The following is a 22,397-nucleotide window of genomic DNA, read 5'->3' on the forward strand; positions in this document are numbered from 1 at the left end:
AGTACATCGTGAAGCTGGCCACGACCGACTCCGCAATGCACGTCCACAGCGACATCTTCTACGCCCGCTCACATCTGGCGGTGGAGCACTTCCTCGAACAAGGCGACATTCCGTTCACGAGCCTCCGGCCGAACCTCTTCCACAATAACGTGGTTGGCCTTGACTTGGCCTCGGTGGCAAAAACGCACCAGTTCAGGACCATGGCTCATGGCGCCTCGGTGGCTTCAATCGACCCCGCTGACGTGGGGAGGGCTGCGGCCGCACTCTTGTCCTTGGACGACCCTTCGCCCCACTACGGCCAGAAGTACACGCTGACCGGACCTGAGAATATCAACGATCAAAGGTTAGCTGTCACCCAGGTGCCTGCCGTTTATCTGTTTCTTTGGCTCAATTTATACTTTCTCTTTCAGCGTTGGTGAAGTGCTCCAGGAGGTGCTGCAAACAGACGTCAAGTTCGCAGGCGGCGTCAGGGACGACGAGTTCCCGGCCCTTTTTCTGGCGGCCCTCGCCAAGCTGAAACAGGGCAAAGGCGATCTGGCACACACAGCCACCTCTCCGGAAATTCTGGCTCTCGCCCCACCCAGAAGCACTTTCAAAGACTATGTCACCCATTACTTTGCTAAGCGCGTGTAAGCTTTGATCACTGGCCAGAATTACAAACCATTAAAAGTATTCTTGGACACATAAAGCTGCTAGCGGCACAGTTGGGAATCTGGAAGATGTGCCTGAAACAGATGGTGAGGATGAGCTGGTTGAGTCCAGAGGCCGGGAGCGCAGATGGCTGGGCGGGGCATAGCAGTTTGAGATGGGAGCGCGTTGTAGTCCAGTACTCAAGTAGGAAGCCAGCACTTGGATTGACGCGAGATGGTGGGCTTGGTGCGGAATCCCAGCGGTTGCGTGACCGAATCGAGCTGGAGGTTGGGTTGTGAATAATGCGCTCACTATTGTTTATCCATGCCTGAGCCAGGCAATGAAGAGGCCGAAAGCGGTTGCGCCGACCGACCACGCCTAAATGCCCTGCCATACATTCTCGCCGCCGGGCTTTTCGTGCACGAGCTCCTTGGTGGTGTCGGGCTCCGTGTAGGGTTCGAATTCTTTGGCGCGCAGGTTCTTCAGTTTGGTCGCATTCCAATCGCAGTTGGCGTGGCCCGACGCTTTCTGAGGTTGGCTTCATAATGTCAATCGACCAGAGCTTGCCTTCCGGATTGCGTCTGTGCGCTTGCAGGCTCGACCCGTCGCCCGAAGTGGTCACGCGATCGAATCGTGTGGTTTGGCGCCCGCACAAGGTGATGGTGCCGCCCACGAAACAGACCTTGACCTTTTTGACCCCGTCGTGCGTGCAGAGCGCGATCCGGTTGGGTAAAGAGGTGGCGAGAGGCGTCTGCGGCAGAATCGTGCGTGCTGCGTGTTGCATGGGGCGATTGAAGCGGGGTCCACGGCAGGCTAGTGTTTGACGCATGATGGAGTTGTTGTTGTTGTGAAATGAATGAACGAACGCTTTGGTTTTTATGTCGCGTATTCGATATAACAGGTGCACTCGGAAATGATGCGCGCGTTCTCTCCGAGGTTGATGATTTCGACCTCCCAGTCCTCGGGGGTGTGGTGGGATTGGAACGCCAGCTCGAGCGTGACGTCATTGATCTTGGACATCATGATCGCGGCGTTCTCGCCCGCCATCCTCATGCAATCGCGCCCAAAGGACACCAGCATGCTGTCGTCCTCGGGAATCTTGAGGCCCGACTTCTTCCAGTTGAGCTCGGTGAGGTCGCAGAGATTGAACGCGTACGTCAGGTGGTTGTCGAGACGGACTGCCACGGACACGATGGGGTGTCCCTTGTGGGGCGCGCCGCGCTTGTTGCACGAGGCCCGTCGACCACAGGGAGCCGAGCTTGACGCGCCCGAGACTGGAGACGGGCAGCCAGCGCTTGTCAACGTGGAACATGGGGTACTTGTTGGGCGCGACAATGTGATTTACAAGCGGCGGCATGGTGCCGGTCGTCGACAGATCATGGTTATCCTGGGTCGAGAGGAACACCGTGTCGACCTCGAGCGCCACGTCGAACGCCAGCTTGATTCCCTTGATGCTCATGTCCTCGGGGATGTCATCTGGGATCCCGACGTTGAAATCCTCCTTGAAGTGGATGTTGTTGATCGTGGCCGCTTTAGGATAGAAGGTCGCTTCAAGCTGAAGGCCGCCAGATTGTTGCCAAAGGCTTCTTGCAGCAGATCTTTGCCATGGCCTGTCCACCATCCATAGCAGCCTGATGCAGTGACAAACAAATGGAACAGATTGTTGAGCTGAATGAAATGGGGTTTGACCATGGCCAGTAGAGGCCCATGCAGCCTTGTGTCCACATCCCAGTTGGTCACCTGTTTTTTTTGTGAGGCCAAGGAAAATGAATTTCTTTCAACACTGAGAAGTTTGTTTTCTTCATCCTGCCACCATGGATGAGCCACTGCAAAAGGCCCTATGCTCAGCAATATTTTCCTACATGATGACAAGCTCATGTGCAGCATCTGCCCTCAGAGCTCATTGAAATGACCATGTTGTTCATAAAGGCATACAAAGATGGCCTGGGATCATTCTCCTCTTCTTTTTCTTCTTCACTTTCCAAGGAATGGCTGCACTGGTTGTCCTTCTTACCACTCTCTTCTTCCTCTTCACTTGCTTCACTACTGGACATATGCTCAAGGATGTGCTTGATCAGGTCTGCCTTTGGGCCTGACACAGGAAGACTGTTCTTGTGAAGAAATGCCTGCAGCTCTGTAACAATGTACCTGAAGACATTGGCATGCATGAGCAAGCCCTAAGGAAGGGGGGTGCAAGGATGGAAGGATGGCTGAACCATGTGTTGATCTCATCAAAGGAGACACCCGCCTCAAGGACAGGCTTGGTGGAGGAAGATGCACTCTTCTTTGCTGTGGTACAAGGCATGCTGGGTGGGTTAGGGTTCGGCTTCTCTCTCTGTTGCGTCCGAAATGTGAAGGCGAGGTGGTGTGCGTTCTTCGCGCCAACTTGGAGCTGCTCCAACTACCGGTGCAACATGCACTGCCTCGATAACCAACGCACCTTGAGTGAAGCCAAGTGATGCGCCGTGAGACACCACCACTTGTTTACTTGTAAACAAGAACACCACTCAAGGGATGGAGCTGGTGTCCCAGTCTTTTTCGATGAGCACACTGTGGTTGTTGGTGTAGGTCTCTATGCCGCCAAAGATCATTGGATTGTCGACGCGCAATCAGTTTGAGCATCTGCGCTTGAGTTGCGCTTTGGCGTCCACACACACAATACGCTTGATGCATCCCTTGAGAGTTTCGACAAGATCGCTGTGTTCGTGTCGTTGGCCCATGATGATTTCGTACACCAGACCCTGGGCGTCCTTGTTGATGTAGTAGCACTTTAGTGTATCCCGTTTGGCGATGATGCACTTGAGGATCTGTCGCGTGACATCCATGGTTCTCAGTTTTTGTTGGCTGTGGTGCCGTCGACGGCCTCCTCGCGCAATCGCTTGCGAGGTGGCGCCGACAACTGGTGCATGAATCGTTTGCAACCAGGCGGGGGGCTCGTCTAGACGATCTCACGGATTTCATTGGATGATGGCATGCTGGGGCATTGGTTGTCACACACCAGAAGATCCTCGTCCATGTGATCCGCCTTGAGTGCCGTCTGGAAAACGCTCGCGTCCCACCACTGGCGTTTTGCGCGCGCCAGCTTGATGGTGTCAAGATCGCCATTGAGTACAGCCGCGCAGTACAGTGCCAGTGGACACGAGAATCCCTCCTTGAGCATCCGACGAGCGACGGACAGGTGGTGATTCTGTAGGCCCGATCGACAGCGTCGCTGCTGTGTGCGCCCATGGCGCGGAGAAGCATCGCGACGTCAAAGTGACCTTGTCGAGCGGCGGCGTCGATCGCATCCCTCGTGGCCTTGCATCCGTTGTCCAGAAGCCACCCGACCACATCGCAGTTGCCCTTGCTGGCGAAATCTCCAGTGACTCCCTTCGCGTCCCAGGCATGTCCTTCGATCGCAGCCACCTCACCATGTTGGCTTGGCCGGCGGACGACGCGCGCTGGCACACATCCGGGCGGCACTTCATGCCGGTGTTGATGGCCCATGCAAAAATGTCCTCTCGGCCGCGCATCGCCGCCGCGGTGAGCAGATCGGAATCAAACGTGGGCCAACTGTTCTGGATGGCGTTGCTTGTTTGGACCAGGAGCTCTGGATGTAGACCGCGTTGGCCCGTGCGGCCGCACGCCACATACGCCAAGGGCCTTTCCTTGCTGCAGCACTGGCCAGTCCGAGCCCTGCGATCTATTTCGTCGACATGGTTAGGATTATAGCGAATATTGGCGAAGGTCCAGCGAATTGCTGAACAAATGGTCCAATCAGAAACAGGTGTCACTGGCTCTTGCTTCAAATTTACCGGCAACTTCCACTTTGCACAATAAAAAGCTCGCTGCGCCATCGTCGCCTTCCAACCCACAACAGCACAAGCCGCTTCACACAACCAGCAGCAGCCCTACACACCAACATCAACATCATCATGAAGTCCATGAACAAGAAGGCCACCACATCCACGATGAGCTCCTTCGTCAAGAAGTTCGTGCCGCCGGAAGTCTACCCGCTGCTCGTGCCCGTGACGTTCGCCTGCGGCTTCGGCACCTACATCGGCTACCGCACCCTCGTGGGCGCGCCCGACGTGCACGTCTTCGGCCGCCAGCCGCGCTTCGAGTCCGGCCACCACCGTTCCGACCCTCACTTTGCCGGCATCCACTCCAAGGCCTCGCGCTTCGACCCCCACCCCGAACTGGGCCAGGCCGAAGCCAACTTCCACTCCTCCTACGCCTCGTCCGACTCCAACAACAGTTACTAGTCCGTGTTATGATATGACACCTCGCCTTTGTAAAGATGCTAGTAAGGAGGGAAGACTACCATCAAGTGTAAATAAAACTAGCATATATGGTTTTTCTTGTCAAGACATGAGCGCACCATTGCAGCGGGCGCAGTCTCGTGCAACGAATGAACCAGTGGCGAGGGTGAAGAGTCAAGCGATCAAATAAATAAGAGTATAATCATTAACAATACGCGAGAGAGACACGCTCACGGCATCGGCGTAGGCTCAAGAGGATGCGTTGACGATCTGGCTGTCGAGCCTGACCTGCTGGAAGGCGTTGAGCCAACGCAGGCCGTCATCCTTGGACGGCGCCTCCATGTAGTAGGTGCGCGGGGCGGTCCCGCCGCCCTCGCCGCCCACGATCTTGGTCTTGAGCTCGATCAGGTTGTTTCGCTTCAGCGTCGGGTGCGTGACGTAGAAGCTGATGTCGGCCACCTTCTTGAGAGGCACCACCCCGCACGGCTTCCGCTTGTCCTTGGGTCTGCACAACGTAGAATCAAAAATTAACATTTGTGCCGTGTGCGGTGTTGTGCGTGCGTGTGCGTGCGTGTGTGCGGTGTGCAGGTGTACCGGTAGTACGAGAGGTGCGTCTCGGTGAGGATGAACCATCGGAGCTGCCACTTGTCGGACAGCTGAATGTAGTACTGCTGCCCCGCCAGTTTCACGAGCCCGCCTGCATTGGAATGGTCAGACCCCGCAGTGGGCGTCGGCGTGCACCTATCGTTGTCGTGTACCTTCATGCACGATCTTGCTTGAGCTCGCTTCGCTCTCGTCCCCCGCGTCATCGCCGCCGAGGAACAGGTCCTGTCCGTCCCCGCTGGGCTCGCGCGACCGGGCCTGCCCCACGCTGGGCGCCCCGCTGCTCGTCGGCGGTGACGGGATCGACGACGCTGTGTAGGGGTGAACCGACGTCACAGCCCCCGCCGCCGCGGCCTTGGGCGCCCGCGCTCCGCCCAACGACGGCCCGGCCGTCTGCGCCGCCGGCGCGCTGAGTGCGCCCGACGAGTTCTGCGCGACCGAGATTCCGCTCTTCTTCATCCACCCGCCGGCGCCCACCGTGATGCCGCGACCAAACGCCGGCGCTGGCTTGGTCGGCTCCGTCACCGCCGCTGCGCTGCCAGCGTCGCCGCCCACCGCGCCGGCGGGCGGTGTCGACACCGTAGCTACGGTGCCCGCGCCAGGTGTCGACATCGCGTACTCGGCGAGGTCGGTGTCGAGCTTGCGGAAGTTGGACGGGTCGGAGATGTGGAATCCCTGGCTCTCGTCTTCGCGATTGCCCGGCGCCGAGAACAGTCGATTCCAGATGCTCGACATTCCACCCCCGCTGCCGCTGCTGTTCGTGGTGGTCTCGCTGTGGCCTCCACCGCCTCCGCTACTGGTGCCACCGCCGCCGATCCCGCTGCCGCTGCCGCTGCCGATCCCGCTGCTGCCGCCGCCGCCGCCAGCCGGAGGCTGTGGTGATTTTTTTCGCTTTTTCTCCTCTGCCTCTTCGAGTCGCTTCTGCTCGCCCTCCCTGCGCTTCTCCTCCTCCCAGAGGCTCTTGGTCACCTCGTCCCTCGTGATCGCACCCGTATCGTACATCGTGAATCGCGTTCTGTGTCCATACGTACGCTTGTTTAGTGCATTCTTTCCTGCGTGTGCGGCGGTGCGTGTGTGCGTGTCTACGTGCGTGCGGCGGTTACGGGAGGGGGTCTACCTTGTCTTTAGCCGGCTCTCGGCCGGCTGGGCGCCTGGGCTGGGTTCGGTCGTTGGCGGTGGCTCTTCAAGTTTGCCCCTGAGTAGGGCCATCTGCAACTGCTCCGCTTCCTTGCTGCCCGGCAGCAGCACCTGACTCATCCTATGGTTCGCCGCGATCACACACACAGGGCCGCTCGTAAGGGACTGGAGCGGCGCAGGTGAGGCGAAGGTGTGAGTAGTGCGTACCGGGTGGTGAGTCGCCTCTCGAATTTGCCCGAATTGACGAATCGCTTGTGGCGCTCCTCGATGAAGGTGACAAAGAGCTGGGCCTGGGTCACCAGTTCCAGCAGTGCCCTCATATCCGCCGGCCTGCTCTCAATAAATCTAGACATGCACACGCACCACCGCACACACCGGCACACACCGCACACACCGCACACACCACACACACCGCACACACCGCACACACCGCACACACCACACACACCACACACCACACACCACACACCACACACGCACACGTCGATTAGTCAGGACCGACCTAGAAATTGGAAGAAAGTGTGAGAGGGGTGCGTACCCTTCACTGTCAAAGTATTTGGAGTTGAATCCGTTCTCGACCGGGTTGAAGGCGGCGGTGGTGACGTCCGGCTTGACGGGCGTTTTGCGCATGAAGTCCTTGTAGGTGGCGAGGAGGTCGACCATGAAGGCGATGAACACGTTCTGGAGGTCCTTGACCAGCGCCTTCGACAGCGGTTTGCGCTCCTTGGCCTTGGGCTTGCCCATGAGCGAGCCCAAGATGGAGAAGGAGCTTTGCGAGCCGGGCTCGACCCCGCGCACCTCCCTGCAGATGCGCTGCAGGCTCTGCAGCAGCGGATCGAGCAGCACCGGCGGCACCAGCTTGACGTCGTCCATGTCCTCCGGGAACAAAACCTTGTTATTGTCGACATCCACAACCACCACCTGCATGCGTGTGCGGTTGTGCGAGTGCGTGTGCGGTTGTGTGTGTGCGACGGTCAGTGGTGACGTCATCAAGGCAGAGCGGGAGGGGGAGGGGAGGTGTCTGACCTCTTCCATGGCGTCGGAGAGTGTCTTGAGTTCGGCCAGGTGGACGCGGAGGATGCCCACGAGGAAGGGCATCGGGGCGCAGCAGAAGGAGAGCAGAGACTGGGGCACCACCGGAATGAATATGTGCTGCCAGTTGAACGGATACAAAATCTGTCCACGCGCTCCTGCATCAGTACCACACAACACACGCAACACACGCAACACACGCAATGCATGACACACAGCGCACACGACCCGCACGGCACGCATGCGTGGGAAGGTGGAATGCATACGGATGCGGCGGCTTGCACGCAGGAGGAGAGGGTGTTGAGATTGGTCGCGATGAAGATCATTCTTCGCTCCATGAGCAGTGATGCCAGGATGCTGAAGCAATGTAGCGCACAACGTGGCATGGCATGGGTGTGGTGAGAAGAAAGAAAGAAAGAAAGAAAGAAAGAAAGAAAGAAAGAAAGAAAGAAGAAAGTGGACGTGCGCTTGTGGCAAGGTTCACGATTTAGGGAGTAGCGCGCACCTGGCGATGTTGGGGGCGTCGAGGAAATGGAGAAGCGGTTCGAAGTTGACGTGGTCCAGCAGTGATTCGCTGTCGTCCGGCCGCGTGAACGCGTACTCGACGACATCGCCTGCCGATGTGTGCACGCCGAAGACGCGGATGCGTGAGGAGAACCGGAAGAAAGTGAGGAACCAACCGTTGAATCGCCTGTCGCGGTGCGTACCATTGATCTGCTTGGTCTGTCCTGATTGTTGCGCGCGTGTAGCGGGTTGCGTGCCAGGTTTCCCGTGGTTGGGTTCGGCAGCCTGCGGAAGAAGAGAGAGAATGAGGTCAAGTAAGAAGAAGTGAGGCCAGCGACACCGCACACGCACGCACACGCACACACACGACACACACACACAGAGAGAGAGAGGTACCTGCGCTGGGAAGAGGGTGAGAGGTAGTGTGAGACGAAGGGTGCCGCCGGGTATGGGCAGCGGTTCCCTGTAGACCGCATTCAGAAATTGCGTGAACGCCTCGAAACCTGTCGCAAGAGTCATTGGGTCGTTTGTTAGACGATGGTGCGGTGGGAAAGAACGAAGAAGTACATCAAAAGAAACGAAGGGCAGCACGCACGCACACGCGCGCACACACACACACACACACCGCGCGCGCGCGCACGCACGCACGCACGCACACGAAGGAGAACACGAACCGCCATCGGCCTTCTGGAGGCTGGTGAGCTCCTGGAGGATGGTGGAGAAGATGCTGAAACAGGGCAGGAAGCTGATGATGCAGATGCACTGCGGGAAGGGCGCCGCCTGGCTGGGGCCCGGCGCCCGCAGGCAGTAGCCCCACCGCTTGGCCCCGTTGCTCTCGGTCAGCGTGAACGAGAAGGTCTCGCCCTGCTGCTGCTGGCCGTACGACGTCGCGAACGACGTGTTCATGAAGCTCGCGAGCGACAGCGCCGGCGGCAGATCGGGGAAGCAGAACTTCTTGACCGCCTTGTACAGCTTGCGCTCCTCTTCGGCCGCCTTCTGCCGCTCGCGCAGCTGTCGCGCGTCGAGACCCGCAGCGGCGCCGGCAGCGGCGGTCGGTGTGGGCGGCAGGCCCCGTTGGGGCGTGGGTCGCAAGCCTCGGCCGGCGGGCTCGACTGCGGTGGCTGCTGAGGCGGCGGCCGAGGTGCCGGCAGCGTCGCGCTGCAGCGGCGGGAAGCGGTAGCGGAGGTGGGGCTTGACGATGGGGGTCGAGGTGGGGTCGCGCCGGTCCGGGCGTAGGGCCACAACGACCACGTAGTCGAACAGCCTCGAGGGCGGAGGCAGCATCATCGCGCCCTGTAAAAAGAAAATTAAATTGAACGCATAAATGCGCTTTAAATCAATTAATCAAGATTTGCGAGGTTTGTATAATAAATGAATTAATATTGTTAAAATACAAAGCCATAACGAAAAAGAAATACCGAGGCCAAGCGAATCAAAACCTGAAGGTGGGGCCTACGCGAGACAAGCCAGCAGGTAGCAAGGTCTTGTTCGGCACGTTCACGCAAGTGTTGCTGTATTGTTATTGCTTGCCCCTGACTTATTATTCGCAGACACTCCCGAAAAGAAAGAAAATAAATGATAAATTACAAAAGTCTTCGCAGCAAACACTCTAAGGATACTTCCGAGTGGGCGAGCTGAGGCGGTTAAAATCGCAGAAAATTCCCAATGGCCACCGTGAACTTGTCACTCGGGGTGGTGCAGGTGTGATGCTCGTGCGTGAAGAATATGGTGAGGGACAACAGGACGAACACGACACCATCGTTTGTGGCCGCGGCGGACAGTTCGCGGGAATTGGCAACAGAGAGACTGGTTCGGGCCGCGAGCTCACGAATGTTGCGGCATGCCCACTTCATTGTTCCCTCTTCACCTTCCTCGCGCTTCATCTGGCCCACACAGCATCGCGTGGCGGTGCAGTGACATCACCATCACCAAACTCAACCCTCTGCCTCTGTGGCCAGCAATAACCTCGACGTTACAGACTTCAACACATACATACACACATATGACTTCCTCGTCGACGGTCATGACTGACACGTACACGAGCGCCATCCTCTTTGGCACCGAGCTGAGGGCCGATGGCTCCTCCTCAAAACCCTACACGGTACCTATCCCCCCCCCCCAAGCCACCCATCCCAAGGCCTGTGGTAACCCCTCCCCTCTGGGCTCTAGGTGTTCCAGGTCATGGTGAGCCGAGGCCAGGACCAGTGGGTGGTGCTGCGACCCCACTCCCTCTTCACCGCCCTCCACGCCAAGGTACCCCGGCACCCACCTCCCCAGCGTGAGAGCGATTGCAGGGAACTTAAGGTCGTGGTGTTGTCGTTGCACACACGTGCGCAGCTGAAGGACAAGTTCGCCTACGCCGTCAAACGCCAGAACCTCCGCGTTCCCAAGGGGTGCGCCACCACATCTCCTTCCTGCTTCAAAGTCAGAGCGCGAATGCGATGGAAAAGTCGCTCACGACTTGCCACCACTCAGGAAGAAGCTGCGTTCGGCCCCGTCGCCGGTGGTAATCAGCCGCGTGCACCGCAAGCTGCAGCGCTACCTGGTCGGCCTCTTCTCCGAACCGCAGCTGCGCACCAGTCTCGAACTCGACCAGTTCCTCTCTGCCGGCCAGCAGCCAATCAACGGTGAGCCCCACGCAGTTGCCCCTCCCCCATTGGTCATTGTCGATTTACACCTTATGCACCCCCTTCAGAGTACATGCACATCCTGCAGCCCTTCCTGGACACGATCTGCCAGCTGGGCGAGATCGGCGAGGCGCCCGAGCCCAAGACCTCGCCCCGCGGCGAGGTGCTGTCCTACGCCACGGACAAGGGCATGCAGGGCGTGGCCGAGGGCGGCCTGATCGGCCTCGACGTCCGACTCTCCGGCTACCTCGCCATGTACTGATCTTTCGCCTCTCAGGCTCCACTTGCCGGTTCGAAGCTTCGAGCTCTCACCAGTTCCGAACAGGAATCAGAAGGGGCAGTGGCGAGATCGGTTCTTCCAGCTGCGCGGCACCAACGCGCTGTTCATGTTCAGTTCGGCCAAGGACTCGATACCGCTCAAGCTGTACAACCTGTGTGGCTGCAAGCTTGCCCTGGCACAGGGCGAAGACGTCGAAGGCGCCAAGGTGAACCCCCTCGACTCTCCATTGTTACTCCATTGGCCGTGCAAACCCACATCACCACGACCTCACCGCCTCCATGACCGCAGGCCAGCGATCACTGTTTCAGGATGACGTGGACGAAACTGCGCGAGGGCAAGGAGGCCAAGAAGTCAGTCATAACCTTCGCCACCCGTTCCGGTACTGACCCCTTTCGTTCTTTTTGAGCTCCGATCAAGCCCGGAACTAAACCTTCGCATTCGTTCTTTGATGTGCAGAGGAGGACCTCGGCGCGTGGGTGTCGCACCTCAATAACTTTGCGCTGGCTCGCGCCGATGCGCTGATCCGCAAGCGGGTCCCCGACCTCCCGCTGCTCTGCGGCAAGTCTGCGGACGAACTCGACACCGGTGACGGCGAGGTGCCGGCCAAGCCCGAGCGCAAGAGCATCGCCGGTATCATTCGGCGCAAGAGCCACCACCAGCTCCAGCACCACCACCAGATCGGCGGGTTCGAGGGCAAGGGCAAGGAGTGCAAGGGAGACCGCGGACACAAGAAGTCGGCCACCATGAATGTGGTGATGGCGCTCAACAAGGAAAAGCAGGAGAAGAAGAAGAAGCAAACCGACAACGACGCGGTCGACAAGACGAAGCTGGGCAAGTCGGTCGGCCCGCTGCACAAGAGCGCAGACGAGCGCGACGTCTACCGGGTGCTGAAGCGAAGCGGCAGCGACTACGGCGCCAAGGTGAGGACGAAGGTCCAGACGCCCACCCAAGCCCAAGCCCAAGCCCAGCCCAAGGCGGCTTCGGCCGAGGACCAGCCCGGCGCCTCGAGTCCCAACACCGCCAAGCGAAGGCACAAGAGGAGCTCGAGCATGATCGACCGCAAGACGATGCTCATCCACACCACCAAGGCCAGTCAAGAACTGCGTCTCGACCTCACGTCGGTCGAGAAGAAGAAGAACAAGAGCGAAAGCGAAAGCGAGAAGGTGGAGGACAAGGAGACGGAGAAGGCGGAGCCCAAGCCCGCCAGCGAAGAGCACAAAGGACCCGCCGCGTCCCCCAGGATTGGGAGCGTGAAGGAGGCCATGGCCCGGAGCAAGAGGTCCATCGGCTCGTTCCTCCAGAGCCGGCCCGTCTTCAGCTCCCACCCGACTCTCCCCATCGGCAAGGGTACCCCACACCCACCCTCACCACCTCTTCGACTCCCTTGGCCTCACCTCGTGTGTCTCGTGTGGTGTGCGGTTGTGCGATTGTGCGATTGTGCGGTGTGCGGTGTGTGCGGTGTGTGCAGTCGAGTCCAGCCCGACGCGAATGCGGTCGGCGAGCCACGTGGTGACTCTGAGGCCTCGTTCGCCCAGGGAGAACGAGAGCATCGCGTTCGTCAACCAGCTGTTGGATGGGCTGGCGGAGGACGACGAGGCGCAGGTGGACCTGGAAGGCCTGCAGGCCGAGGTGCGCAAGTTCCTCACGCCCGCCGTGCGCAACGGCCTAGAGCCCCTCTGCGGGCACACCCACCAGCTCTCCTTCATCGCCGTTCACAGTACGCACCTCTCACCACATTCGCGCTGAAGGTGGTGGTGATGATGATGGTCTGATCTGCTGTATCACCACAACGCAGGCATTCAGAGCGATGAGGCGAAGCTCAGGGTGATCGACGCCCTGCTGGGGTCGCTCCCGCAGGCGAACCGCGCGACGATGCTGCGCCTGCTGTCGTTCTTGGACCGCACGGCGGTGCGGATGGGCCAGGCCAGCCTGCGGGCCGCGGCCGAGGACAAGTTGCAGCTCGAGGAGGCCGAGCGCCAGCGCCAGCGCGCCCAGCAGGCCAAGCACCAGCCCAAGCCCACCAAGCTCCAGGCCGACCGCAAGCGGGACATGTACCGCGTGCTCAAGAAGCGACGACCCACGGTCGACCACGGCCACGACGCCCACCACCTCTTCGCCTCGCCGTCGTCGTCTTCATCGTCATCGGCCGACGAGTTCCTTCTGAGCGAGATGACCCTCACCTCGCCGTCGACCTCCTTCTCGAGCCTCTCGTCGTCCCTCTCGTCGACCTGTTCGTGCGCGAGCGTCGCCTCCCTCGACGGCGAGGGCCACCAGGCCGGGCTAACCGACTCCAACGGCTGCGGCGCGCTGGTGTGCTACTCGGCCCGGATCGAGCGCGAGCTGGCCGAGGAGCGCGAGCGGATCCAACACCAACGCAAGGCCGACGAGATGAAGCGCAAGATCGACGCCATGTCCCACATGCTCACGACCGACACCGCCAACGCCGGCCTGGTCGAGCTCGACGACGACAAGAAGAAGACCGAAGAAGAAGAAGCAGGAAATGAGGAAAAGGAGAACATCGAGGCGCACGTGATGGCCGAACGCGAAGCCGAGGCCGTCGTTCAGTTTCGCGAGAAGCTGGCCCGCGTGTTCGGGCGGGTGATCGTGGCGTGCGATCGGCTGCCGCACGTGACGCTTCCGTCGGTCGCCCACCACGGGCCTGTCGACGATCAGGCGGCCGTGGTGAGCGTGTCCACCTTCCTCATCGAGCACTGTGAGCAGTGGTTGCGGGGAGACAAGCTGGCGGAGAAGAAGGAGAAGAAAGATGAAGGAAGGAAGTGGAGATGATGATGATGAGAGCAGAGACAACGGCGAAGCGGTGAGGATGAAGCTGAAGATGAGGGAGATGGAGGAGAGGCGAGCGCGCAAGCTGGCGATGGTGGCGCTGGCGAGGCAGAAGAAGGAGGAGCGGATGGACGAGATTCGCAAGAGGAACGAGGAGGCCGAAGCCAAGACCTGCGAAGACCCCCACCGGGGGCGCGCCAGATCCCAGACCACTGTCGCCTGAGCCCTCAGTGCCCCCCAAGATCAGGCAATGCTGGGTGTACATAATTCTATTTATTTATGTAATTATTTATAAAATGTATTTATTTATTTAAGCTTCATGAAAAGGGGTCAGGGGTGAAAGGAATTACTTCATTAAAAACACAACAATGCAAGACAGAGGGAGGGGTGAAGTTGGAGATGGTAGATGTGACCTCTCTACTGCTTGTCGGCGAAGGGGTCGTAGAGCCAGCCGTAGTTGTCAGGTACCCTCTCGGTCTGAATGCCCACGAGCGTGTCATAGAGGTCTCGCGTCACCTTGCCCACCTGAAGAGAGAGTTGTAGACACAGGTGTGAGGAGAAAGAATGAAAGAAAGCAGGAGACACAACAACAACAACCATCACAACACGCAGGAACGGGGTTGGTTGGTGGCGGCGAGGAATGTACCTCTCCGTTGTTGAAGAGATACTTGTTGCCCTTGTAGGTCACGGAGGCGACGGGCGTCACCGAGGCACCGGTGCCCGAGCAGAAGGCCTCCTTGGCCTGGCACACGGTATCGATGCTCACGGAACCCTCGTTCACCTGGCGCCCAGAGGGCCGTGGTCAGTCGTTGGCGTTGCGTGGCGCTGCGTAGCGTTGGCACGAGCGCGTACCTTGATGCCCTTCTCGCGGGCGAGGTGGATGAGACTCTTGCGGGTGACGCCGGGCAGGATGGTGCCCCGCAGCGACGGGGTGTGGATCGTGTCATCGGGCGTCACGCAGAAGAAGTTGGACGCGCCGGCCTCCTCCACGTACTTGTCCTCCTTGGCGTCGAGGAACAGCACCTCGTCGTAGCCGGCCTTCTTCGAGGCCTGCTGGATCTGGAAGCACGGCGCGTAGTTTCCAGCCGCCTTCACATAGCCGGCTCCCTTGGGCGCCGCTCTGTTCATTTGATGCAATGCAATGTGAAGGCGAAGTGGGTGAGTGGCAGCTCACGCGCAGAAGAGGGAGAGCGCGAAGGGGAAAGCTGCGATCGCAGACACACCGGTGGACGTCCTCGGAGGCGATGAGGTTGATACCCCGGATGCCGCCCTTGAAGTAGTTGCCCACGGGCGAGGCGTAGATGACGAACGTGAAGACGGGCGAGGGGGCCACGCCCAGCGCCGGACCGCTACCGAAGACGATAGGGCGCAGGTAGAGCGCACCCCTAAAAGCAGTTGCCGTGCGTGTCGTTGTGTGTTGTGTGTGTGTGTGTGTGTGTGTGTGTGTGTGTGTGGTGTGTGTGTGTGTGTGTGTGTGTGTGTGTGTGTGAATTTCTGTGATTGCTGAGCGTTCGTAAGGGCGTGTGTTCGTACTTGCCGAATGGGGGCACGTAGTGAGCGTTGGCCTTGACGGTCTCCTTGATGCCGTCCATAAACACATCTGAAGGAGGTCGGGATCCAAGTCAGCCGAGACGACACAAGAGACCATAGACAAGAGAAAGAACGAAGAGAAGAAGACGAAGAAGATGAACGCACGCACCCTCGGGAATGGGGGACATGAGGAAGCGAGCGGCGCCCTCGTTCATGCGCTTGCAGTTCTCCGTTGGCCGGAAGATCACAATTCGGTTGTTTGCCGTTCGGAAAGCTTTGGTGTGTGCCCGCACAGCAGCGTTGTCGCGCACGCAGCAGCGAAAGTGAGTGTTGGGGGTCCGCGGGCGGAAAAACGGAGATAGGCGCAACGCCAACCACGACCGGAACATAATTCATCAAAAGAGCACGCGCGGCAAGTGTCGAGTGTGGAGCGGAGTGGAGTGGAGTACCCTTGAGTCCCTCGAACAGGGACTGGCCGTACGAGAAGACGGTGGCCGCAGGTTCGAGCTCGAGGGGTCCGTACTTGCGGATCTCGCCACTACGTAGTTGGGACCGACGCCGGACCCACACGCACACGCACACGACGGAGTCAAATACGAAAAAATAAATAAATAAAATAAAGAGAGAAGGCGGAGAAGGGGGTTGTGTACCGGCCGAAGTCGCTGCCCTTGGGCGTGTTGGCAACGTACATGAAGTCGGTCCTGGTGAGGTTAAAGCCCATGGCCTCCCAGTCCACGTCCTGCTTCGGCTGTGGCACGCCACTGCTCGAGGCAGCGCGCGTGTGTCAAGCCCCGGTAATCGTTGTTAATTGTTTTTATATTAATTGAAAAAATAATTTGATCTAAATCTGCAGCTGGGATATATGCTCTTCATCATCTTTGAAGATGGAGGGATCATCCTACTTCTCCGGCACCCAAGACTCACATCAGAGGGACGATTAAACGGGGGCAAATTACCTGGTGGCCAGACTCCTGCACGAGGCGCTGGCGGCCAATCTGCCGCTTCGAGCAACCAGGAAGGAACTGGAAGATGCTACAGAAATCGTGCGCCTCATGTTGCGGCAGATGAATGAATGTCAAATGTGATCTTCCTGCATGAGGACCAAGGCAAAAGGCCACGCGTGCGCATGCCGGGCATTTCCTCGTCCGGGATCTTCAGCCAATCACGGAGAGTGCCGGCCATTTCTAATTTCCATCAGATCCCCGAGAATCGAAGTCAGCAGTACCAACCAATAGGATCAGGGAAGCAAAGAAAAGGTAAAGAGCAAACAGGGAAAAGTTGTCAAATAATTCCTCGGAGCTAAAAGAAAGGGGAACATAAGGAAAAAGAAATGACGTGGAAACCTGATGGGCAGCCCGCGGGCAAAGGCCGCGCCGCGGCCGGCCGCGACGAAGTGCGTCCCACGTTGTAACAGTGTCGTCCGGCCTGCTGACATTAGGCCCGAAACGTGTAACTGATGTACCGATGCGCCAGTTCTGCTCTCTCCGCCACTCTAATGGTGGCAGGCAATACCTCGTGATTGGGATCCAAGCCTGCAGGGATCGCGCCGCCACGAGTGCGCCTGCCAGAGTGCCATCTTCTTCAGCACATGTGTTGGGCGGGCGCGCTGGTACCCGAGAGTGCACCCTCGGCCCGCTCTGGCGTGCCAGATTCCACGAGCTTGCCGACATTCTCTGCATGCCCTCGCCTCGTGCACGAATCGCGCAAGGCCGTTGTAGGTTTCCGTTGATCGACGGAATTGCAATATTGAATCATACCTTATCACGACAGCGGCTGGCTCACGTGCGAACCTAAAGAGGAGAAAAAACATATTCTGCTCACGCTGAGCTCATGCTTACTAGTGGTGTAGTAGGCCTGACGCCATCTTGTAGAAGAAGAGGGTCATGGACCCATCCTGCTGGCGCGTTACCAGACTTGTCTCAGAGGAGAAGAAGGAGAAGACAAGAGGAGCAAGAAGGGCAAGAAGCGCTATAGAAGAACAAATCCAATATTTAGCGCCACACCAGCAACCACTTCAAGGAGAAGCACCAAGCAGCAACGACAGCCGAGGAAGCACCCATCTCCCGCATCTCCCGCAGTCCTCAACCGGTCTCGTCCAAGCACTCGAGTAGCCACGCACAGCCAAAGACACAACCACGATGGATGGTGAGGGCCGCGAGAGAGCCCCCGAGACCACACGAACCCAGGGCGGGCCGAATCGATTCGCCATCGGTAAGAGCGAGGCCGTTCCAGTAGTGCTGCAATGGTTCGTGCATCTCCAAGCCGAATTTGATAGAGGAGGGGCTACCTTCGAATAATCGGGTGATTGGATCGTAGGTCTAACCTTCTCGATCGCGTAATTGGTTCCATTTCTTCCATCCATCAGGCTTGAAAACAATTACGAGCAGCACTTCGACGAGTCGACCCCCAAGCAGGACGTCTATAACGAGTACTCCGATTTCTGCAAGAAGCACCGAATCGAGCCCACATCCGCATCCGCCTTCGGTCGATTGGTGCGCCTGGCCTTCCCCGCCACCACCTCTCGTCGATTAGGCGCTCGCGGCGCCAACGTCACCGTCTACAATCACTTCCGCCGCCGAGAAGATGCCGACAGTCGCTCCATCCAGCTCACCGCGCTGTCGCAGCAGCCTCCATCTCCATCCGGTCCTCCATCTCTCAACTCGCTTGATGGCGATAACCGGCTGCGCGGAGGAGGTAGCAGCAAGGTCGCAGATGGCCGCACCGCCAGCGTGGAAGATTTGAAGCAGGGTCGAACCTCTTCGCTCAATGGGCCGCGATCGTCGATCGACGAAGCATCTCGGATGGATCAGATTGACGAAGACGAACCCGACGAAGAGAGCCTCTACAAAGGAGCGAACAGTGGCTGCTTCGCCGACGGCGTTGATGGTCTCCTTGACCAGGGATTCCTCTCGCTCGCTGGCCGCCAGCATTCGACGTGCACAACACCGAGCACCTCCACGAACGCGGGCCTTGCCTCGATCATCTTCGACGAGTACCAGTACGATGCGCTCGAAGGCGGCGCCAGCGGCGCTAACCTCCTCATGAAGATGCTGAAGAGCGAAGAGAACGGCGCCGAGCTGTACGACAGCCTCCATCGAATGCTCTACGGCGCGCGGGCCTACCGCAAGGACGGGATGGAGCTTGAGGAGGAAGCCGCGCGAATCAACGCCGACGCCGACGCTGCGGGTACCATTCGCCATCTTGCCCTGTTTCCAATGCACGCACCATCAATCAGAGCACTGGACCCAACACAACATAACACAATACAGGCAAGCAGCTGCAGCTCTATCGAGGGACATACCAACCCGGACAGCAGCACCAGACCATCGGCTACCAGGTACTTGATCCCTTCCCCATTCTTTTCCTACTCGAGATCGCTGGAGCCAGCATCCAAATCTCTTTCACCCGCTTGATCCTCGCAAGAGATCATCTTTTTTTTTTCAATCTCGCGCACGTGAGGCCGGCGCACATGAGGTGCGGCACACGATGGGTGCACGTGTGGCGTTGTTGTTGCCGGCTCTGCGATGAAACGTGTTTGTGTCGGCGGCCTTTTGGTCTGCTCGGCGCACCGCCCCTATTTCAAATCGAGGGCCACACAGCGCCCAACTGCAATCATACAAACGGCAAGCGCTGAAATTTCGAGTTGTATAGGATTTTAAATTATTTTTGTTAAAATATTGTTGGAATTATTGCTCTTGTGTGGCAACTAATTCTCTGATACACTCTATCTACCTCTCTCCACTCCTACAATCTATCGGCACATGTTCTACCATAGGAACATAAAAACAAAAAGCAAAAATTGGACCGATATCAAGATATCCCGTATCTTGACATCGGCCAAGTGGTAAGCCGTGCCCAATTTACCGCTGCTTGATCGCTCTGCAAAGTGCTCAAGCAGAGTGCGCGTTTATTAATTGTCTTCCTCCTTTTGCCTTCACAGGAGGAAAGAAAGCCCGGTTTGTGGAACGCCGATACCCACCTGCACCTGATGAAGCTCTGCGAAACCTATCGGTGCGCACATGCTGAGCATCACACCCGTGGATCGACCGCCTGAGTCTCACAGCCATTCTTTCTCTGCTCGCTTCAGGGATTGCTACACACAGAACCTGTGGCTGCTCAATCCACTCCACCCGGCTGCCTTGGAGGACGACAACATCAGGTACGCGCCAGCAATGTCGCCCTTCACAACGAGCGACTACTTACACAGTTTTCTCGCACCCACCCTACTCCACAGATATATTATGTGCACGGACGAAGGCGCCGAGGAGCGTTCTCCCCTCTCGCTGTCCATCTACTGGATCCTCTACAGCGGAGCTCTCATGGCGGGCCACGTCGAACGTGCGGTGGAGTTCTACAGCAAGGCTCGGTACGTCTGCCATCAACATCTCATCTCATCCCATCCACATTCTCGCCCTCCAGCTCGATTCCGCGGTCAGCTCACATTCTTCACATCTACATTTCCATTTTCCAGTGAGCACCTGGGCCACGTGTTTGACCAAACCGACTCTTCAATCTCGCTCGTGCTACTGCCCATGGCCTATCATTCCCGCTTTTGGGCCGACACCGAGGAAGACGTACGAACTTTCCGCCTCTCTTCTGGTGGTTGGAGATCAAGGCCGACGAGTCCACTCACCTCTCGTTTTTTTTTTTTTTATCTGTGGGCCTATCAGGGATTGAGCAAGTGCGCCTACTACCTCACCCTCGCGATGGAGATCTGCAAGCGTATAGGGTGCCTCGGCAGCAGCGTCTACATATCATGCCTACAGATGTACGCCTGGTTTTGTATGACGGATAATACCAGTCTGTCATATGAGGTACGCCTCAGCCTCCCTCCTCTCACACTCCCTCCACCGCCTTCACATCTTCCCCTTCCATTCACGTTCATCACCGACACACCACCACACCATCACTAATCGTCCGCGCCACAACGCCACAATCCTACACACCACACACTCTTTTCTTTTCTACATTCTGTTCTCATACAACAGAATGTCTTTCCAATCTACGTACGATCTCTCATCAATCCGTGCATTCATGCTCTGCATTGGGTTGTGCTGACGTGTGACGCTTCCGGGGGCGCCGCTGTACCGTTATATCTGAACAGGAGAAGCTGCAGGAGGTCAAGAAGGGCTCCTACTACCCGACGATGCCGATGTCCCTGCAAACCGCCGCCATTCCGCGCAACGCGAGGACCTCCGTGCACATCCCAATCTCGCACCTTCAAATGGTGGAGAAGATGTTTGGCGTCGTGGGCAACATCATGAAGGGCATCTTCATCTTCAAGTCAACCGTACAACCAGGTTCCTCTCTCCACCTCCCACATTCACTCAAGCGCGTTTCTGTTTTTTCTTAGCTAACAAACTAACGCCTCGTTCACTTCCATCGCTCAGCAAACTACCGTACCGCCTCCTCATCTAGACCCCAGGAGCAGTACTCTCGCCAGTCATCCTCCTTTTCTTCTTCTTCTACGTCTGCGTCACACAAGCGAAAGCAACCGGAGGTGCGGTTTTTTCTTCGTCATATCATATGCGCGAAGTGCGGCACGCTCATGCGCTACGTGCTTGGCTATTTCCAGGAACCGAGCCGGGAGAGGCCCTCGTCCTCGCCGGCCGTGCAGCACGCCAGGCAAAGGCGGCGAAGCGACCCGACCGAAACCCGGCTAACCGGCGACGACGGCAGGCAGCACCAACAGCAACATCAACACCAGCAGCAACAGCAGCAGCATCACTACGAATACGAGTACGACCAGCGAGACTTCGTGGCGGCCTACCCCAACATGTTCCGGGCCAACACCACCCTGCAGCCCCTTCTCCTGCCCCTGGAGACCATGGAGCAGGTACTGTGCCACTTCGCAGTCAGGCATCAGCACAAGCGCGAAGAGAAGTGCAATCATGACTCACTGCGTGTGGTTATGTTGCGGCCGCTCGCTGGTGCACCAGGACCTGGAGCTTCTGATGAAGTCGGACAACCCGCTGCCGCTCAACATCTACATGATGTTCAAGCTGTGGATCCTGGGCGAGCGCGCCGAATGCTTCTGGTGCATGGGCCAGCCCCGCGAGGCCCTCCAGATGGCGCTCCACTTCCTCGAGGTGTCCAAGCGGTCCACCAAGAACTTCATCTCGCACTACGTCTCCATTCAGCCCATTCTGGAAATGGTATGCGCTCCCCGACCCTCACCATGCGCGCACCACATTGTTATCATCATTCCCTGTTTCTCACCATCCGCTCTCCTGTCTCGATACATATTTATATATATCTATTTATATGTAAATAGGTGCTGAACATATTCCTGGCCATGTTCCGGTTTGAAGAGTTCCGAGAGCTCCTGGACGCGATCCTCGAACCGCTCAACTCCAATATTCCTCACGTCGCTCGCTCCAAGGTTCGTTCTGCCGTCATCAACACACCCCACCGAGTGACTGTCCGCTGTGTTTATCGGTTCTAATCGGTTGCACCGTTTCTTCAGGCGCGCTACTTCTCAGCGCTCTTTGCTGCCAACCCCGTGTTCTCCTCCTCGGCCGAGATCGACACCTCGGGCACCGTCCCTCGACCTCTCAGCACTTCTGGTACCCCAGGCTCCTCTTACACTTCTCTTCGGCTTATGATGTCCGACTGTGTGTGTGTGTGTGCTCGAAACACAAACACTGACCGTGTCCTTGTTTGCCGCCGTCGCACAGAGTCGGGTAGCGATTCGCCCGAGGGAGTGAGTGGCAGCTCTGGCAGTGAGAGCGGTGGCAGCTGCTCGAGCAACAGGAACAGCTCGGCCGGCCGACCGGGCAACGCCAGCGGCAGCGACGAGTCGCCGCCCTCCTACGGCGGCAACGACAGCAGGTACGCAACATTCTTCATTCTTCTTGCCATTGCCAAGCCTGACCGAGCTTCGTTCTTCGTTCTTCGTTCTTCGTTCTCGTCCAGTGACGAAGGAGGCGATCAGATGGCTGGGCTCACACGCGCCTCGTGACGCCAGGCTGTCGCGCACCGATAGAGAGCGCCACCAAGAGAGGTGGCCACACGTACACAGCAAGAGAG

General features: G+C 58.1%; 9 protein-coding genes across 9 annotated transcripts in view; 4 read left to right on the forward strand and 5 right to left on the reverse strand.

Moving 5' to 3' along the window:
• ACA1_202530 (NmrA family protein) overlaps positions 1–633 on the forward strand; it is a gene marked incomplete at both ends in the record, with an annotated part of 1,072 nt that extends 439 nt beyond the window's left edge. The window contains 2 exons of the mRNA XM_004338245.1: positions 50–343; positions 411–633. Coding sequence (XP_004338293.1) covers positions 50–343; positions 411–633 — 517 coding nt within the window. The remainder of the gene's footprint in view (positions 1–49; positions 344–410) is intronic.
• Positions 634–1,008: 375 nt separating this feature from the next.
• Positions 1,009–1,414, reverse strand: ACA1_202640 (uncharacterized protein; the record flags this gene model as incomplete). The annotated part of the gene is given in 2 exon segments (XM_004338246.1): positions 1,009–1,168; positions 1,188–1,414. 2 exon segments carry the CDS (start codon positions 1,412–1,414, stop codon positions 1,009–1,011), a joined length of 387 nt encoding a protein of 128 aa, XP_004338294.1.
• Positions 1,415–1,506: 92 nt separating this feature from the next.
• On the reverse strand, positions 1,507–2,089 carry ACA1_202650 (uncharacterized protein; the record flags this gene model as incomplete). Its single annotated transcript, XM_004338247.1, is given in 2 exon segments — positions 1,507–1,851; positions 1,862–2,089. 2 exon segments carry the CDS (start codon positions 2,087–2,089, stop codon positions 1,507–1,509), a joined length of 573 nt encoding a protein of 190 aa, XP_004338295.1.
• Positions 2,090–3,137: 1,048 nt separating this feature from the next.
• On the reverse strand, positions 3,138–3,455 carry ACA1_202660 (uncharacterized protein; the record flags this gene model as incomplete). The annotated part of the gene is made up of 2 exons (XM_004338248.1): positions 3,138–3,202; positions 3,293–3,455. The coding sequence occupies 2 exons, from the start codon at positions 3,453–3,455 to the stop codon at positions 3,138–3,140; spliced, it is 228 nt and encodes a 75-aa protein (XP_004338296.1).
• A 1,089-nt stretch (positions 3,456–4,544) lies between these two features.
• On the forward strand, positions 4,545–4,874 carry ACA1_202670 (uncharacterized protein; the record flags this gene model as incomplete). Its single annotated transcript, XM_004338249.1, has 1 exon — positions 4,545–4,874. One exon carries the CDS (start codon positions 4,545–4,547, stop codon positions 4,872–4,874), a length of 330 nt encoding a protein of 109 aa, XP_004338297.1.
• A 246-nt stretch (positions 4,875–5,120) lies between these two features.
• On the reverse strand, positions 5,121–9,434 carry ACA1_202680 (DENN (AEX3) domain containing protein; the record flags this gene model as incomplete). The annotated part of the gene is made up of 12 exons (XM_004338250.1): positions 5,121–5,376; positions 5,466–5,568; positions 5,630–6,489; positions 6,592–6,732; positions 6,819–6,941; positions 7,150–7,532; positions 7,638–7,787; positions 7,910–8,000; positions 8,149–8,257; positions 8,351–8,432; positions 8,544–8,650; positions 8,822–9,434. The coding sequence occupies 12 exons, from the start codon at positions 9,432–9,434 to the stop codon at positions 5,121–5,123; spliced, it is 3,018 nt and encodes a 1,005-aa protein (XP_004338298.1).
• A 736-nt stretch (positions 9,435–10,170) lies between these two features.
• Positions 10,171–14,061, forward strand: ACA1_202690 (PH domain containing protein; the record flags this gene model as incomplete). The annotated part of the gene is made up of 11 exons (XM_004338251.1): positions 10,171–10,248; positions 10,317–10,400; positions 10,485–10,540; positions 10,623–10,774; positions 10,843–11,029; positions 11,100–11,259; positions 11,343–11,433; positions 11,511–12,401; positions 12,523–12,764; positions 12,858–13,831; positions 13,857–14,061. The coding sequence occupies 11 exons, from the start codon at positions 10,171–10,173 to the stop codon at positions 14,059–14,061; spliced, it is 3,120 nt and encodes a 1,039-aa protein (XP_004338299.1).
• A 194-nt stretch (positions 14,062–14,255) lies between these two features.
• On the reverse strand, positions 14,256–16,089 carry ACA1_202700 (branchedchain amino acid aminotransferase; the record flags this gene model as incomplete). The annotated part of the gene is made up of 8 exons (XM_004338252.1): positions 14,256–14,363; positions 14,485–14,619; positions 14,691–14,958; positions 15,062–15,223; positions 15,372–15,438; positions 15,538–15,642; positions 15,818–15,906; positions 16,019–16,089. 8 exons carry the CDS (start codon positions 16,087–16,089, stop codon positions 14,256–14,258), a joined length of 1,005 nt encoding a protein of 334 aa, XP_004338300.1.
• A 1,417-nt stretch (positions 16,090–17,506) lies between these two features.
• Positions 17,507–22,329, forward strand: ACA1_202710 (RFX DNAbinding domain containing protein; the record flags this gene model as incomplete). The annotated part of the gene is made up of 16 exons (XM_004338253.1): positions 17,507–17,613; positions 17,734–18,247; positions 18,269–18,554; positions 18,638–18,705; positions 19,309–19,379; positions 19,456–19,527; positions 19,603–19,734; positions 19,840–19,942; positions 20,039–20,182; positions 20,473–20,658; positions 20,905–21,204; positions 21,308–21,523; positions 21,643–21,750; positions 21,835–21,934; positions 22,046–22,199; positions 22,284–22,329. 16 exons carry the CDS (start codon positions 17,507–17,509, stop codon positions 22,327–22,329), a joined length of 2,607 nt encoding a protein of 868 aa, XP_004338301.1.
• Between the last annotated feature and the right edge of the window lie 68 nt (positions 22,330–22,397).

The sequence above is a fragment of the Acanthamoeba castellanii genome (assembly GCF_000313135.1).
Source record: "Acanthamoeba castellanii str. Neff unplaced genomic scaffold scf7180000084754, whole genome shotgun sequence".
Taxonomy (NCBI): Eukaryota; Discosea; order Longamoebia; family Acanthamoebidae; genus Acanthamoeba; species Acanthamoeba castellanii.